The sequence below is a fragment of the Papio anubis genome, chromosome 11 (genome assembly GCF_008728515.1).
Source record: "Papio anubis isolate 15944 chromosome 11, Panubis1.0, whole genome shotgun sequence".
NCBI classification, from domain to species: domain Eukaryota; kingdom Metazoa; phylum Chordata; class Mammalia; order Primates; family Cercopithecidae; genus Papio; species Papio anubis.
Window position 1 is genome coordinate 86,532,635 of NC_044986.1, and position 19,449 is coordinate 86,552,083.

At 39.2% G+C, this 19,449-nt stretch overlaps 1 protein-coding gene across 3 annotated transcripts in view; it reads right to left on the reverse strand.

Annotated features, from left to right (window-relative positions):
- PARG (poly(ADP-ribose) glycohydrolase) overlaps window positions 1-19,449 on the reverse strand; it is a 71,419-nt gene that overhangs the window by 12,300 nt on the left and 39,670 nt on the right. For all 3 annotated transcript variants that reach the window (XR_004177010.1, XM_031652362.1, XM_031652363.1), the window contains exons 7-9: window positions 13,318-13,396; window positions 11,706-11,814; window positions 2,220-2,325 (exon numbers count right to left, since the gene is read on the reverse strand). Coding sequence is in view for 2 of the 3 variants with exons in the window: in XM_031652362.1 (XP_031508222.1) it covers window positions 2,220-2,325; window positions 11,706-11,814; window positions 13,318-13,396 (294 nt within the window). In the remaining variant the exon portion in view is untranslated. The remainder of the gene's footprint in view (window positions 1-2,219; window positions 2,326-11,705; window positions 11,815-13,317; window positions 13,397-19,449) is intronic.

Genomic DNA, 19,449 nt, shown 5'->3' on the forward strand with positions numbered 1-19,449 from the left:
AAAGAGTTATTATTAGCCAGTGATAAAATCAAACTACTCCCAAAGAGATGAATGGGCAGAAGGCATGAAAAAGCAATTCACAAAACAAACAAATGGCCAATAAACATGAAAACTGTTGAACCTCAAAGAAATGAAAAAGAATGACAAAGTCCTGTCGTGGTGATGCTGTTCATGTGAGGAAGACAACGGGAATTGATATCACCTTTCAGAGTGCAATCTACAAGGATCAAAATGAAGTATACGTATTCTTTGAGTCATTAATCTCACCTCTAGGAATTTACCTTAATTACACATTATATATATATATATAATTGTACTATACACTGTAGTACTGCTTATAATATAATGAAAACAAACTGTGAATGGAGAATCTGTGAAATAAATTATGATACATATATGCATACAACAGAATACTGTGTAGCCACTAACAAATGCTGAGTACTCAGTAGATCTACGTTTGTTAGACGGATAGTTGAAAACTATCCATGAGACTGCAGACTTTCTAAAAGGAGGAGGCTATAGAATAGAATAGAGGCTGTCACCTCATCAACAGTTACACAGATTGCCACAGAGATGACCTGAAGGATGGCCACCAAATGCTGACAGTGAATTCTGGTGATTTTTATACACTTCATGGTATTTTTCTGGATTTAAAAGAAATAATAAATGTGTCATTTTTATAAAAATATTAAGAAGCATTTTACTGATGAGGGGAAAGGCAGTTACATTATGACAGACTCAAGCATTCCCAAAGAGATGAATTTTATCTAAATATAGTTCGGCTATTAAGGCTAGCTGGCTGTTTTATGTCTGCTTTACTTTGTTAACTGTGGTATAACAAAGAATTTTTCTGGCGTGCCATCTTGGGTTCCTGGTAGAAGCTTCAAAAACCCTTGGAATTTCCTGAGTGCTGGTGCTTTTGTTCTGCTAATGAGGTGATTCACATTGCACTCCCGGGAGTCAGGGGAGGGCAGAGACCGAGCTCAATCATGTGGCCAATGATTTAATCAATCATGCCTATGGAATGAGACTTCAATGAAATCTTTGGTCACCAAAGGTCAGTGCAGCCTCCTGACTGGTGTACAGACTGATGTGCCGGGAGAGTGGGGTGCCCTGACACTAAGGGGAAGGGTTGTAGAAGCTCTGCTTTCCCTTCTAGGCTTCGCTTTATGTGTTTCCTTTACAATAAAACTGTCATGGTAAGGACAGGACTTTTTTCTGAGTTCTGTGAGTCCTTCTAGTGAATTATCAAACCTGAGGTGGGGACATGGGAACCTCCTGGAACAGCAACCAGCTGGACAGAAATGTGAATGGCCTGGGAATCCCCCTGAAACTTGTGGATGGAGTCTGAAGTGGGGGCAATCTTGTGGACTCTGTCCTCAATAGGCAAGATCTGCAATTACTCCAGGTAGTTGGTGTCATTTGCAATGCAGTACATCCAGGTGGTGTCAGATCAGTTGGGATGAAATGGAAAAGTAATCATCCTAAGTAATGACATAGTATTATTTTCTGTAACTGATACTTCGAAAAAATGTCAATGTAATAAATGGCCAATAGCTTTGTTGATCGGGTTTTGTGAATTTCCTACCACAAACAATAACACATAAGAAATGTTTCTGCTTCTTGGACAGCCAGATGCCTCCTATCTGTGCCATTCATGCAACTCTCCCAGGCTGTGCTCCCACAGCCCCGTGGGCCTCCACTACATTACTCATTCCCGTGTACTGCATCGGTCTCATACTGCCTCTCTCTCATATGCTGGACTGTGAATTCCAAAGCAAGCATCACATCTTCTCCATCTTTGTATTCTCAGAGCCTACCACTATGCCTAGAAAGTGGCAGAGGTGCTATTAAGTTTGGTGGATGAATGAGTCAATGAAATAACTGTCCATAAAAATCACTCCAGTGAAGGGAAGTGCTTGAGTGCAAGCTCAGGTTTGAAACTTCACAGTCATTATATGCTTTTCTCCCCCTGCCAACCTTTCAATATTCAATGAAATACTGTGTCCTGGGAGATCAAAGTGATAAGCAACCTTTGCAGGAAAATGATAAATTAAAATAAGAATTACTTTAAACATAATAGGAAAAAAGAAAATAGTGTTAAATATTCCTTTTCCTTTTCTCTTAGATTTTTGTGGTCTCATGACAGGACATTAGCAATCTGGCTTTAACGTTTTTTCGTGGTCAGAATGCTTTTATCCTTCTCTACAACAACTTACCTTTTAACCTGGCATCACCCCCAAAGGCACCACAGCCCCAGTTTCCTGTGGCCACTGCAGAAAGATTCTCTGAAGAAATTCCAGGACGGAGAAATCCACAGTAAGCCTGCAGGATAAAAGAAATATCAAAGCCTGTGAGTGCCTAGACACTAACAGTGTTTCTGACTAATGTACTAGGATCGGTGTCCAGTATTAAGCTTATGTTCAACTTCTCATTTTTTTTTTCCCATAGGGGCCAAAATAGAGGGAAAAACAAAGAAGGAAGAAGGGAGAGAAAAACCTGGGATTATGCAAGGAAGAGACTAAGAAATGATAAATTCTAATATTTATTTGTTTGAATGCTAAGCAAATAAAATTCCTTAAACTAATACAGGTCCCAATTTCTTTTTCCACTTCAAACAAACAGAAATGAAAATAGCAGCCGGGCGCGGTGGCTCAAGCCTGTAATCCCAGCACTTTGGGAGGCCGAGACGGGTGGATCACGAGGTCAGGAGATCGAGACCATCCTGGCTAACATGGTGAAACCCTGTCTCTACTAAAAATACAAAAAACTAGCCGGGCGAGGTGGCGGGCGCCTGTAGTCCCAGCTACTCGGGAGGCTGAGGCAGGAGAATGGCGTAAACCCGGGAGGCGGAGCTTGCAGTGAGCTGAGATCCGGCCACTGCACTCCAGCCTGGGCGACAGAGCGAGACTCCGTCTCAAAAAAAAAAAAAAAAAAAAAAAAAAAAGAAAATAGCAGAGATATTTCAAGAACTAATAGGATCCCAATTATAAACTACTAGGAAAAACCACCAAAAAAGAAAGGCACTTGTTAGAACAGTTTTCTTTTTGTTTGAAGGCTTTAATCACTATTCTTTTCATCAGGCAAAGGGTCACTATTATGCCTCCTCAGCATTCTCTCTCTGAGTTATGGAGACTAGATTAATAAATGTGCTTCCTGCTACTGAAATACGTAACAAAGAGCAAGCAACTGTCTATAGAAGGGATTCCTACACCTGGTTATGAAATAACCTTTAAGATGCCTTTCGGCTCTAAGATTCTCTAGTTTCACAGCTCTGTTTTAAGCTAGAATATTTAAAAATTTGCCAGTAATCTGAGAAAAGTAAAATATATTCTGAGGATGCTGGCTAAGTATTAATTAAATGAACAGCTCATTTTCTATATGAGAAGACCATTGTGTAAGATCCCAGAGTTCCTGATTTCCACCTCTTTGCTGTCAACTAGTTGGTCTTTCTGCCTTCTTTCTACATTCTTATTTTCTGAAGTGATCAGACTATAACAGGTTTAATATAACAACAAAGCAAAACTCCCCTGGGTTCTCAAGTTCCAAACAAAGCCTAAAATATAGCTTACATATAATAGCAAATACAATTAAAAGAATGATCTTGACAAACGTTCCCAGAGAAAAACCAAGGATAAAGAAAGATGCTTCTATGAAACCCACACATAGAAATATAGTAAATTGTTCTTTGAAGTTTTCACAAAGGTATAAAAATTTATTTTACAGACTGTCTCGATGGATTAACAAGGCTATTCCTTCCATACCCTCCTAGACTGTAAATCCTGACAGATATTAATTATAAGTTGGTACCAGATCATTATTCAACACTGTAGTACAGAGCTTACACAAGTACTCACAAATTACCTGCATAGTCAGACGCATGGAGCTTCTGAAAATCTCTTTCAGGTCAAAAAAATCTAAGAGCTACATTTGTTTTGAATAGGCTCTTGAAAGACAGTCTGTGTCATTATACCAACAAGGGAGAGAACAAACCCTCTGGAAAAATAAACATAACTTTGCCACTTTGTTTCATGTCAGAATTTTCTAACACGCCTAGAGAGAAGGAGGCTTCCTCAGATTCCTAGTTCATTTCTGCGTTTTATACTGTCAGGATGGTTTTAGTTTCTTTCTTACTGCTGTCTCTAAATAACTGGGTTAACTTTACTTCAATGTGCAAAAACAGCTTGGTGAAACTAAAGCCTAATGATTGAGAATTTGAAACATTTAAATTATTAGAAGCAAAATCTAGTATAAAATATTATCAAATTTTCCTGGAAAATTATCTATCTTGAAAAATGGCCATAAAAACAAACCATGAAACTGAAAATAAACCTCATTCAGTGTTTAGATCAAATTTTTAAAAGCTCATGGCTGTAACCCCAGCACTTTGGGAGGCTGAAGTGGGAGGATCGCTTGAGCTCTGGAGTTTTGAGACCAGCCTGGGCAATATGGCAAGACTTTGCCTCTACAAAACAAAAAAATTAGCCAGGTGTAGTGGTGCATGCCTGTGGTCTCACCTACTTGGGAGGCTGAAGTGGGAGGACTGCTTGAGCCCAGGAGGTCTAGGCTGCAGTGAGTTATGATGGCACCACCACACTCCAGCCTGGGTGACAGTGAGACTCTATCCCCCATCCCTGCCACCAAAAAATATTAATCAGATAAAAATTAAATGACAAAATTACATAGAAATTAGAATAACTGGTTATAACGATTAAATACAAAATTATTTTATTCTGTTAAGAAGCAAGAATTTGTAAGGTCAAAAATAAGACAGCGGTAGTATGCTGCCCCGAGCCCTCTCTGGAAGGTCAGCCCAGGCTTCTCCCTTTTCTAGGAAGAAGGATACCTTAAGCGCTGGAGATTAGGGCAGAGCCTTGAATCAGGGCACCTTTCCTTTAAGGAGTAGGAATTGAACTCCTTTGGTAAAGAAACAAAGATCAGATAAGGATAGAGGCCTCAAAAGAGTTGCCAAGTTCTCACTCCATAGAGAGAGGCACTAGGAATTCTCAAGAGCTCTATACTGGCATATGCGTTTGTTTTCCCTCACCCAGAGCAAGAGTACTTGAGAAGACTGATCAGAGAGCTGCAAGGGTAAAAGAAAGCCAGCTTGAACTCTGGCCATACCCTGGCCTGATATTCTGCAATGACAGAGCAATTTATTTTTACTAATAAACAACTCAGAAGGGGGAAAAGAAAAAGGAAGCACTGAGACCTCAGGATAGTAAGCAGAAGATACCAATGAACAACCCTATCTTGGAATGAGTTTTGATGGGAAGGGAAGAAGACAGGGAACATAAAGGTAATTTGGGAGTCCTGAAGGTCGCAAAGGGGTGTGTTGAGAAGCAAGATGAAAATATTGGTACCTAGAGTTAAAAACCAGAGACCAATCAGGAAATAGTAATGATAAAGATGTAGGAAAGAAGGAAAGAAAATGGAAAAGAGACCAAACAAAACTGGTATAAGAGTCTACAGGCCCAAAATGAGGCCCAGGAAATAAATGGTATCCAGGGGAATAGTCTGGCACAAATGTGCACATGCACACTTAAGTAAGATCTTTGGCTTCAATATCAATTTTAGCAGGCCCAAGCAGATAGACAGTTACGTGCTGCATAGTGATGTTGCAGTCAACAATGAAGCACAAACACGATGATGGTCCCATAAGATTAAAATACCATATTTTCATAGTACCTGTCCTATGTTTAAGACACAAATACCTACCATTGCATCACAACTGCCTATAGTATTCAGTACAGTAACATACTCTACTGGTTTGCAGTCTAGGAGCAATAGGCCATACCATCTAGCCTAGGTGAGTAGCAGGCTATATCACTTAGGTTGTGTAAGTACTCTGTGATATGTGCACAGTGACTACTTCTCAGAACGTATCTCCATCTTTAAGTGATGCATGATTTTACTTAAAAGATTTCTTTCATTATCATGTAAATACATTATTCTATTTGCTAGAATAATTTAATAATTATTGTTCCTAAAGAGTTGCTCATTTATATGAAATCAATCTACTATACTTCTTTAACTTAATACAGAGTAGATATTGATACTGATTTTCTGAGGTTTTTAGTATTCTGTGATTTCTTACGACTTTTTTTTTTTTTTTTTTGAGACGGAGTCTGGCTCTAATGCCCAGGTTGGGTACAGTGGTGTGATCCCAGCTCACTGCAACCTCCACCTCCCAGGTTCAAGCGATTCTCCTGTCTCAGCCTCCCGAGTAGCTGGGATTAGACTTTATCTCTAAAATAATTATAACATTAATACATTGTTTTTGCTATTCTAAAATGCAAAATAAAATGAAAGAAGTATGCAGATCTTAGTTTCCTGATGTATAAAATCCAAGACTGGGATATGTATTTAATTGTTATTCTGATTCTATATGTTGGGAAACTTAAGGGAAAACCCACTACAAATGATACATTTGGAACATTCTTGAAAAGTAAAGTGACACATATTTTATGAAAAGATTATAAGTGCTCAGATGCTCAATTTCTTAGAAATATCAGCAGCAAATATTGACTGGTTTTGTTATCAAGCTTTGGTTTAATAACAGACCTATTCCAAATATGGTGGTGAATAATAACAAAAACATCAATAAACAGATCAATTTTTTAAAAAGGTAAATAGGGATGATTTCTATCTCTCCACCTTGTTCAACTTCAGATTCAGCAAGCTCCACAAAACATACTCATTACTTAATCCTACCTAAAATCCTACCTAACATGGCAAATACAACTTTTCACAGGTGGTTTCTTTCTTCTCTTGCAGTGCTATTTGCCACTTTTACAAGATGAAGTCATAAATCTTTCTAATCCTGAGATAATTCTCCTTTAGAATGATACCCAGCTGATCTCTCACAGGATTAAACATTGCTTCACAGTATCAGTCAGATAAAAGGAGACTGGTTCCCTCCTTTAAAAACCAACTCTACTTGCAGGTCATGAAGTGGGTCCAGTAAGACCGGCGGAGCCTGGACGGAGCAGACCTTTTCCAGAGGCCTGGAAAGCACTTTGTAGGATTGGCTTTTCAATTATTAACTGGTGAGTAATGCTTAAAAGTAGCAAACAGGTCCCCAGAGGTCAGAGATCCATACTGAATTCTGACGGTGAAAACTGGTCTTACTGCTTTTTCACTTAGAAAAATGTGGGTTTTTTTCTTTTCCTCCTTTCTCTCTGGCATGCATACACACACAAGTAGAATTGTGCAAGTCATCTCTAAAGTGATTTCACACAGACTTCTGCTCTAAAACAAAGTTTGCAAAACATGAGATACAAAATATTAAACATTGTCTCCAAGTTGTGCTGTCAGTTTATGTGAGATTCCTGCTGCTCATAACCAAAATTCTTAAGTCAATTTTAATAGGTAAATGTAATTAGTAAGGGACAAATGCTTTAATTTAGAAGGCCTAAAGTTGTTTGGATTAATTTCTAATTAAGTTGCCAATGACATTTAACAAAATCATTTACTGCTTTTTCCTTTTTCAGTGAAAGAATTAAAAAACTAATTATTTGCTAAAAGAACACATTTTTTGGAATATATCAGTGAATAAAAGAACACACATTTATCAGATGCCTTCCCATGTGCCAGGCTCTGAACTAGGTGCTTTCTTAAAGTTAGTCCAAGTGTTGATAGGCTCTATTACACTCGAGGTATTTCCTTGTCTCACAGGAATTTGAAAAATAGCAGGGAACCCTCAAATTTCCTTGAAAAAGTGTATCAAACAGAAAAGCATATTGAGAAAAGCATTTAACAGGTACCTTGCTCACAGCAGAAGTTTATGACCACAAAAGAAGAGTGATTCAGACATAAGCAGGTAGGAGACTATTCCAAAAGCAGAAATATTCTCAATTATTTAAGTTTGAACCATAAAAAGTCTAGAAGGTCAGACCTAGTTATAGTAGTCTCTATGTGGAGGACTTACATTTTTAAAAAATGATTTGGCTGGGCGCAATGCCTCATGCCTGTAATCCCAACACTTTGGGAGGCCGAAGTGCACAGATTATCTGAGGTTGGGAGTTTGAGATGAGCCTGACCAAAGTGGAGAAACCCTGTCTCTATTAAACACACAAAAATAGCCGGGTGTGGTAGTGCATGCTTGTAATCCCAGCTACACGGGAGGCTGAGGCAGGAGAATTGATTGAACCCGGGAGGCGGAGGTTGCAGTGAGCCGAGATCATGCCATTGCACTCCAGTCTGGGCAACAATAGAGAAACTCCATCTCAAAAAAAAAAAAAAAAGACTTGAAGTCAGGGGAGCCTGGATTTGAGCTCTGGTTTGGTCACTGACCAGCTATGTGACCTGGCCTGCGACAAATTACTCAACTTCCTAAGAAGTGAGCTCACTGTCTCTAAATTAGAGACAAGAAAAATAGTTATGCCTCCCTGAGTGGTTAGGACTAAATCAGACACTGCATTTAAAGTGCTAAGTAGAATGCCTCATACAGAGTAAGCAATCATTTACTATTGTTATCTGTATAATTTGAAAAAAAAAAAAAAAATCCACCTGCATTTGACTGAAAGGAATCTTTTATGAATTATAAACTAGACTTTATTGACATGAATAAGTGACATGAATAATTGCAGGTGGAAAATGAATGTACACCTGCATCACTATACATTAAAAATGAACCCCTCTGCTTCATATGGCTTCATCTGTCCCAAACTTGATTTGACACTCAACTTACTAGGCTTTATTGAGCACTCGAAGAGTATTTAGGAAATATATAACATTTTGTGACATATTGATTGATTTAAGATAATGTACTTATGTAAATTCTAAAATGTTTACCTCGAAAACCTAAATTAACATTGTCTAAGATGTTATTTAGGCCAGGCGTGGTGGCTAAGGCCTGTAATCCCAGCACTTTGGGAGGCTGAGATGGGCGGATCACCTGAGGTCAGGAGTTGGAGACAAAACTGGCCAACGTGATGAAATTCCCTCTCCATTAAAAATACAAAAATTAGCCTGGCGTGGTGGTGCATGCCTCTGGTCCCAGCTACTTGGGAGGCTGAGGCAGGAGAATCACTTGTACCCGGGAGGCGGAGGTTGCAGTGAGCTGAGATCGTGCCATTGCACTCCAGCCAGGGCAACGAGAGTGAAACTCCGTCTCAAAAAAAAAAAAAAAAGTTTTTAAATTATCGATCAAGTCATTTAACAAAATATTCCTGAGACACTTCCATAAGGCAGTGTGACTGACCGCCGCCAACTCCCAATGAAATAAAACTCTTGTTGCCAGATTACTTAAAGACTCATTCTTAGTATCAAATGCCCCTCATGAGGACTCTATATTCTATAAATAAATGTTCTTCCATGTTGCCAATATTTACAACTAACTTAACCTATTCACATATATCTTTTAAATTTCTGGTGTCTCTGAGGATGGTCAAACTGAAGGTTGGTGATACACAAGTAAGTGCAGAGAGAATCAACTGGACTTGGCAATTTTAAAAAAGACTTATGCCTGAAGTTACCTTCTTAAAAATTGAGGATAACTTCTAAAAGTGAATGATCTAGTTCTCACAGAAAAGTATATGTGGGAGTATAGACTTCACTCATAAAATAGGGAACCTTTCACTTTGTATTAATGTATTAATCATGGCTACACACATTTTGGTTCTACTTTCCTTTTCATATATTTCTCTCCAACAATCTACTGCTTATATAAATGTCCTCTTGACCATGTGACAAATTCACATATACATGTTTAGGTAAGTAAAACCTCATGAAAATTTAAAGATAAAACTGATTCTACTCGATATGCTCTATCATAAAAACTTCATGGCATTGGGGACAACTGCTTTAAGGCAAGAGTTTGGAACAGTGAAAATAGGCTTACATTTAAAATGTATCTAATTACTAGTAAAAGGTACTTTTCAGGCAGGGCGTTGTGGTTCATGCCTATAATCCCAGCATTTTGGGAGGCTGAGGCGGGAGAAGATCGCTTGAGCCCAGGAGTTCGAAATTGGCCTGGGCAATATGGTGAAACCCGGTGTATCTATAAAAGAAAAATTAGCCAGGTGTGGTGGTGCACACTAGTACTCCTGGCTACTCAGGCGGCTGAGACGGGAGGATCACCTGAGCCCAGAGAGGTTGAAAGTCTGCAGTGAGCTGTGATCGCGCATGCCACTGCACTCCAGCCTAGGCAAAAAAGACCTTGCTTCAAAAAAAAAAAAAAAAAAAAGATAATCTTCAGTACAGGCAAATCTCTGACTTTCAGAATCAGGCAGGAGAGAACTTTAGAACTGTTGATACATCAAAGGCCAGACATTCTGGATAGCTTTTCTGAGGGATTACTTTTTCTTTTTATTTTTAAATAAATGATGTCTGTTATGTAAGTTCAACTTTAAAAAACAGTGCATTATTCTTCAAACATTTTATAAAACTTGAGAACTCTAAACATTAAAATAATTTAAAAAATTATACATACGAGAATATGTTCAACAATAAATTAGATTCTCCCAAATAGATCAGGATATAAGATACTTAATTATGTTCAAAATATCTACTAAGTTTTAAGTGTAGTAAAAGTCTGTCTAGATCACTGTTATTATTCTCAGAAGTCTGTGTAGGAACTGGCACACCATGTATAACCATGTAAAACCACAAGCCTCATTATCCTAATAATCTCATAACCAAATCCTACTCATGGGAGTGAAACACTGATCTTCAGAATTGGGTCAGTCTTCTTGGCTGTGTGAATAATTTGTGGAACTAAAGAAAATCTCTAGGCTGGGCGCAGTGGCTCACGCCTGTAATCCCAACACTCTGGGAGGCCATGGCTGGTAGGATTGCCTGAAGTCAGGAATTCGAGACCAGGTCGGCTAACACAGTGAAACCACATCTCTACTAAAAATACAAAAATTAGCTGGGTGTGGTGGTGGGCACCTGTAATCTTAGTCCTTGGGAGGCTGAGGCGGGAGAATCGCTTGAACCCGGGAGGCAGAGGTTGCAGTGAGCTAAGATCACGCCATTGCACTCCAGCCTCAGCCACAAAAGTGAAACTCCATTTCAAAAAGAAAAAAAAAAAAGAAAATCTCTACTGAGTGAATAATTTGAGGAACTAAAGAAAATCTCTGCTGTTTTGGGAAAGCCCAAAATCCAGAGAACAGACTCAGCTCTCTATTGTGTAACAGAGTTTATTTATTATGGTTGCCAATACTGAAAATCTGAACAACAGGTATGGCTCATTTTTATATTTCTGTAATACAATAAAAAAGAAAAAAATGAATATAGTAGGCAGCACTAAGTATTACAGAAAATAATAGATTCCATCATAAATCTTACCTAAAATAGAACATTTGACCTGGCTTTTTCAGTTTTTCTGTTTTAACCCTGATAGCATACTTTGTAGAGAAAATGTCATTAAGCAGGTCTGAGAAAAAATTTTCAGAGCTCATTCGTTTCTATATGGTTTTACAATGATAATGTTCCATAGCAGCTAAGGTACTTGATGAGATAAATGCATGTGTGGGGTTTAAAACTAAGCAACAGCCTATCTGGCAACCTTAGCTGCTAATCAAACAATTACAAAATGGAAAGTACATCTTGTACAAGCTGACACAGCCATTAAATCAGGAGAGCTGTGGGCAGACATACTGACACTGCAAGAATTACCAGAAAGCATTAATTTCAGCATTAATAAAATGGCAGTAAATAGATGACAGCTGCCGGATGAACTAAGAAATAAGGTTACTGGCCTTGTTCAGCTCGCGTCTGATTTTCTCAGGCACAAACTGATCGAGGTAGCGTCTGAAGTGAAGAGCATCGATGGCAACGATTTCAGTGCAGCGCCGCTGCCAGTCGTCCCTGGGACAGGATGGAAAGGGGAGAAAAGATAAGGAACAGGTAGTCAGTTGCTCAAATGAAATCCTCTCAGGGGTCAGGTTGCCAAGACTTTAGCTGTGTTAAAATATTCAAAACAAACAAACCAGTGTCTGCAGGTCTGAGCAAAAGGAAAGGAAAAGAAAGGAAACACCCTTTATTTTTAGATTGAGGCATATACAGTGTGCACTGTCAGACATTAAAGAGTAAAATGAAAAATTACCCAGAGACAACACAATGACATAGTGTAAACAGGTAAATCATTTATAGTAAGTCTCAGAGGTTAAAGGATTTGGGGGCAAACAAAAGGAATCTAGTTCTTTGTTTTCCTCTAATACTAAGGACATGGCATTTGCATCTTGACAAAAGCTCATTCCTCCTTTGCTTTGAGAGATCCGCTTTAAATCACTGGGGTTGTAACATCACTATGTACTGTCCAGGAAATTCCTAAGAAGTGTTACAAAAATGTGAAATAATTCAGTACAGCATTCTACCTACTGTGCTCAATTGCTGACTGTGAGAAACTATTTTTAAAATAACAAAGACATCAAAGCAGACAATACCATGTTGCCTGTGGAAATAGAAAGCAATGGTTGAGATGATAATTTTGGAAACATGTAAAATCCCAAATATTTAATCTCTTTATGAACTTGCATATATTGCTGTGCCAAGCGACTTTTCAAACCGAAAACCAAAATAGAAATCTTCATGCTGGTTTGTAAATAATTATCAGGAATAAACATCTACGTAGATGTTTGTTGCAACCACATATTTTAAAAAAATAAAGAGAAAGAAAGCAGAGGATGGACTTGAGACATTACGAGGAATAAATTTGTGGTACGTGGGCAAGAGCTGATTCTTTCTGCCACAATGGCTTTCTCATCAAATAACAAACAAAATAAAACAAAACAAAAAATCCCACAAGCTTTCAGGTAGCATTTCTGCAAAATTTTATCTCTGGTAAACTAGAAGCAAGACTGTCAAAGTAGAAGACTATATTTCAAGAAGAAATAGGAGACAGGAGCAGCAAACCACACTGCAGGTTCTGCCATCAACTGGTTTGTGGCATTAGGTCAACTGTCACAACATAGGTTTCCTCTATCTAATTTCACAGAAAAATTAAATATAACTTAGTAAGTTGGTCAAAGGCTTTAAGCTCTAATTAGAACCTATTCTACTCAGATTTAAACACGGAATTTAACCTCCACAGCTTCTGATTGTAGTTCAGAGGTAAAGAACTGTAGAGAATTCTGCCCCTCTTTGTCTTTGCTTTAGACTTTTCGTTTTATCTTCTCTGTTCTTCCCTTTGGTACAGGAAGGTGCTAATAGTGTTTTAAATGACAATGAACCTGTAATGCTGATTTCTTTTCTTTTTCCTTTTTAAGTTCACTTGCTGAAATACAAGCAGAGGGAATGAGAGTGTGTGAGGGTCAAGCCCAAATTCCTTTGTTTTTAGTCATGGAATACTGAAGACAGAAACAGACTTACCTTTCACTCCCATCTTCGTGGCTCCGGGACCAACGATATGTCTCGGCATAGCCTGTGTATTCACTGTACTGCTCAGTACCTGAAACAAACAATCTGTCACTATTAACTTCACACTTAATGGCAAAAACATTCCACCTACCACAACATGGCAAGAATCACTTCTGTTTAGCACTGTACTGAAGGTCTCTCCAGCCAGTGCAATAAAGCAAGAAAAGAAACAAAACGGCATAAAGAACGTAAAAAAAAAAAGTCAAACTGTCCCTATTTGTAGATATCATGATTGTTTACATAGCAAATTCTAAGGAATCACTAACTAAAGAGAGAGGCCAGGCGCAGTGGCTCACGCCTGTAATCCCCAGAGGCAGGTGGATTACCTAAGGTCAGAAGTTTGAGATCAGCCTGGCCAACATGGTGAAACTCCACCTCTACTAAAAATGTAAAAATTAGCCAGGCGTGGAGGTGTGTGCCTTTAATCCCAGCTACTGGGGGGCTGAGGCAGGAGAACTGCTTGAACCTGGGAGGTGGAGGTTGCAGTGAGCCGAGATGGTGCCACTGCACTCCAGAGTGGGAGACACAGCGAGACTCAGTCTCAAAATAAAAAAAAAGAAAAAAGAAAAGAAAAGAAAGAAAGAGAGGAAATTAAAATAAAGAAAAAGCATGTAAGTAAACTTAGTAAGATCAAGGGTATGTTTGTATACTAGCAACAAACAATGAGAAAATAAACATTTTTTAAAAATCCATTACCCATAATGTCAAAAACGATAAAATACCTAGGAATAAATGTAACAACAAAGAAGACCCTACTGGCCGGGTGCAGTGGCTCACGTCTGTAATCCTAGCACTTTGGGAGGCCGAGGCTGGTGGATCACCTGAGGTCAGAAGTTCAAGATCAGCCTGGCCAACATGGTGAAGCTCCGTCTCTACTAAAAATACAAAAATTAGCTGGGCGTTGTGGTGTGTGCCTGTAATCTCAGCTACTCAGGAGGCTGAGGAAGGAGAATTGCTTGAACCCAGGAGGCAGATGTTGCAGTGAGTGGAGACTGTATCACTTCACTCCAGCCTGGGCCACAGAGCAAGACTCCATCTCAAAAAAAAAAAAAAAAAGACACTATTAAAAAAAAGAAAACTTAAATGGGACATATACTCTCTTGAGATAGAAGACTCAATATTGTTACAATGTTAATTTTTGATATAAAGATTCATATCAATCTTAACACAAGTAGACATTAAAAAATAATAATTAAGAAGGTGACTTAAAAATTTACAAGGAAATGCAAAGAACCTAGAATGAACAACAACAACAACAAGAACAGCAACAAAAAACAAGAAAATTGGAACACTCAACGCCCTAAGTTGAACACTTACTTAGTCTTGGCCTTCAGAAACACCAAGAGTTGAATGGAATTAAGCAGAATTCATAAGTACAATCACACTTGTATCATCAACTGATTTTCAACAAAGGTACTAAAATAATCCATTAGAAAAATATTTTCTAACAAATATTGCTGGAATAAGTAGATATTCATAGAAAAATCCATAAACCTTAACTGTGACCACACACTACAAATAAAAATTATTTTGAGATGGACCACAGACATAAACATAAAACACAAAACTGTAAGACTTTCAGAAGAAAATACAGGAGAATAGCTTTACGACATTGGGTAGGTATAAATTTCTTAGACAGGATAAAGAAAGCAGTGACCATAACATTTACAAAACAAGCCAGCCAACTGCCTGGGAAGTGAGGAGCGCCTCTGCCCGGCCGCCGCCCCATATGGGAAGTGAAGAGTGCCTCTGCCAGGCCGCCAACCTGTCCAGGAAATGAGGAGCGCCTCTGACCAGCTGCCCACAGTCCACAAAGTGAGGAGCACCCCCTGCTCAGCTGCCAACTGTCTGGGAAGTGAGGAGCGCCTCTGCCCAGCCAGCCAACCACCTGGGAACTGAGGAGCGCCTCTGCCAGGGCGCCGCCCTGTCCAGGAAGTGAGGAGAGCCTCTGCCCAGCTGCTCATAGTCCGCAAAGTGAAGAGCGCCTCTGCTCAGCTGCCAACCACCTGGGAAGTGAGGAGCGCCTCTGCCAGGGCGCCCAACTGACTGGGAAGTGAGGAGCGCCTCTGCTCAGCTGCCAACTGTCTGGGAAGTGAGGAGCGCCTCTGCCTCGCCGCCGCCCCGTTTGGGAAGTGAGGAGCACCTCTGCCCAGCTGCCCACAGTCCGAGAAGTGAGGAGCGCCTCTGCCCAGCTGCCAACCGTCTGGGAAGTGAGAAGCGCCTCTGCCAGGCTGCTGCCCTGTCCAGGAAGTGAGGCGCGCCTCTGACCAGCTGCCCATAGTCCGCAAAGTGAGGAGCGCCTCTGCTCAACTGGCAACGCCTGGGAAGTAAGGAGCACCTCTGCCCGGCCGCCCAACTAACTGGGAAGTGAGGAGCGCCTCTGCCCGGCCGCCCCACTGTCTGGGAAGTAAGGAGCGCCTCTGCCTGGCCGCCGCCCCGTCTCCGAAGTGAGGAGCGCCTCTGCCCGGCCACTGTGCAAGGGTACTTGGAAGGTCACCTTCCAAGTGTGAAGTGACAGCCTTGCGTGTGATCTTTTCTGTCTTTCCCAAGTTTGCATTTTCAACATTAAAGTTTACTTTTTAGTTAAAAGTTTTTAAAAAATTTACAAAACAAAAACTAGAATAAGCAAAATTAAATACTTCTGGTCATCAAAACCTTCAGGGCTGAGTGGCGTGGTTCATGCCTGTAATTCCAGCACTTTAGGAAGCTGAGGCGGGTGGATCACTTGAAGTCAGGAGTTTCAGACCAGCCTAGACAACAGGGTGAAACCTTGTCTCTACTAAAAATACAAAAACTAGCCAGGCATGGTGGCATGCACCTGTAATCCCAGCTACTCGGGAGGCTAAGGCAGGAGAACTGCTTGAACCTGGGAGGTGGAGGTTGCACTGAGCTGAGATCATGCCACTGCCCTCTGGCCTGGGTGACAGAGCGAGACTCCATCTCAAAAAAACAAAACAAAAACAACAAACAAACAAACAATGAAAAAACACCTTCAGGAAAATGCTTAGACAAGACTGGAGAAAAAATATTTGCAAATCAAATATCTGACAAAGGACTTGTGTTCAGAATATGTGACGAACTCCTACATGTCTATATAAAACCACAACCCAATTTAGAAAAATGGACAGAAGACTTGAATATAAACTTCACACAGGAAGATATACAACTGGCTAACAACCACATGAAATATTGCTCAACATTATTAGTCATCAGAGAAATGCAAATAAAAAAAAATCACAGTGAGAACCCACCATACACTCAAAAGAGAGGCTAAAATAAAAAAAAATAAAAAAAGAGTGACAACACTAAATGTTGACGAGGATGCAGAAGAAGTGGAAATCTCATTATATATTGCTCGTAGAACATAAATTGGTGTAACAATTTTGGAAAAGAGTTTGGCAATCCCTTATAAAATTAAATATACACATATTCTTTGACCTAGAACTTCCATCCCTAGATATCTACTAAACAAATATTGAAAATATGTGCTCACAAAAACTGCAGAGAATACTACTACTAAACAAATACTGAAAATGTGTGCTCACAAAAACTGCAAAGAATTATGTTCATAGCAGCTTTATTTATAATAGATTTGTATCAGTCATTGTTCAACCAGAGAAATGGAACCAGTAGGACATATATATGAAGAGATTTATTGCCAAAAATTGGCCTACACAATTGAGGAGCTGACTAGTCAGGTCCAAAGGGTGCACAGGAACTCTCAGGCATGGGTGAAGCGACAGTACACAGAATGAATCTCCTCTTCAGAGAAGCCTCAGCTCTGCTCTTAAGGCCTTCCACTGGACTGAATCAGGCCCAGGCAGATTATCACTTATTTAATGCAAATCATATTGAATGTAGCCAAACACAGTGGCTCACGCCTGTAATCCCAGCACTTTGGGAGGCTGAGGTGGGCAGATCACTTGAGGTCAGTAGTTCGAGACCAGCCTAGCCAACGTGGTGAAACCCAGTCCCTACTAAAATTACAAAAATTAGCTGAACGTGGTGGCAGGCACCTGTAATCCCAGCTACTTGGGAGGCAGAGGCAGGGGCATCACAGAGGTTGCAGTGAGCCAAGGTCACACCACTGTACTCCAGCCTGGGCGATAGAGTTGAGACTTTGTCTCAAAGGAAAAAAAAATGCTTATTGAATGTAATTAGATTAACTCCTTTACTTGTAGACTTTGATTACATCTATAAAATACTTTCACAGCAATACCCAAATTAGTGTTTGACAGAACAACTGGGGGCTGTAGCCTAGCTAAGTTGACATTACAAAAAAAAAGACTATCACAAAACTAAAGTGGAAACAATCCAACTATTGATAAAAAATTAATAAAACATTTGCCATGATCACACAAAGGAATACTCCTGAGTAATAAAAGGGATAGAACCACTGATATATTAAAAAACAAAGATAAATCTCACATTATGCTAAGCAAAAGAAGCAAGATACAGAAGTGTGTATGATATATATTTACATGACATTCAAAAAAAAAAGAAAAAAGTAATTTATAATGAAAAGAATAAAAATTATGGTTGTTTCTGGGGTTGGGGACTGACCAGAAAAGGGCTCAAGGGAAGTTTTTGAGGTGATAGACATTTTTTTTTTTTAAATGTCTTGATAGGGGTGTGGGATATAAAAGCATATCTATTTGCCAAAACTCACCATATTATCCATTTAACACTGTATACTTCAATGTGTGTAAATTTTACTTCAAAAATAAAAGAACTGTAAACAAATATTGAACTCCATTTAACAGGCTTACTTTCTGCAGGGGCATGGTTTAGAAGTTCTGAAACCACCTTTTGTATATATTAGGCTTAAACAAAGGAAAAAAATTGAAGATATTGGGAGCCACATTCTTCACAGTTGGGGAAGAGAGTTCCAATTATGGAAAGGGGGAAAGACTACAATATAGGCTGTGATGCTGGTTAAGAATGGGAGGTATCGATATAAATTCACAGTTTTGTGTGTGTGTGTCTGTGTGTGTGTGTGTGTGGTGTAACATATGTTCTAGTTCAAATCTTGGCTTCCAAAAACTAACAAAAATCCAGGACCACCTGCAGAAATGGTTGATTCCAGAGTTGGTGCAGGGAATATACAAGATAAGCCTACAACATCTTTTTGTGCTAAAAAGATGCAGATGCTCAAAGAAGAAAGTGCATTAAAGAATGATGGGCACATGTCAAAGGCACACAATAGTTTGAAGGCATTCCCACTGATTGAATATGGGACAATTTAGCATCAGATAATAAGCAATGGATCATAATCCACTGAATACAATAAGAATGCAAGTGTCTATACTTCTATATATATTAATAAATAATATTAATAAATAAGTATACTAAATAGAAAACAGTATCACTTCAGTGGGATTCCTACCAAAATGAATAACCTGAACCTAATTAGGAAGAAGCAGTGGGCAAACACAAGAAGGACAATCTACAAAATAACTAGCCTATCCACTTTAGAAATATCAAGGTGAATGAACACAAGGAAAGGCTGAGAAATGGTTCCAGTTTAAAGAATACCAAGGTATGAGCCTGGACTAATTGAAGACTGGAAAGAAAGCTACAAAGGTCATAATTGGAATAACAAAATTATATTATAATGTAGATTAACTAACAGTACTGTATCAAATTAAATTTCCTGATTTTGATAACTGTGCTGTGCTGATGTAAGACAATGTCCTAGTTCTTAGGAAATATACAACAAGTATTTAGGGGTAAAAGGTCACAGTATCTCCAATATATTCTTAAACAATTCAAGAAAAGAAAATAGACAAAATGATGAAGTAGACGGGACAAAAATGTAAACTGTTGAATTTCAGTAAAGACTATATGGAAATTCCATGTATTATTCTTTCAACTTTTCTGTGAATCTGAGTAAAGAGTATATGGAAATTCCACGTATTACTCTTGCAACTTTTCTGTAAGTCTGAAATTTCATATGTATACACATAAAAACACATAATATAAAGCTGGGCAGGGTAGCTCACACCTGTAATCCCAGCACTTTGGGAGACCGAGGCGGGAGGATCACAAGGTCAAGAGATCGAGACCATCATGGCCAACATGGTG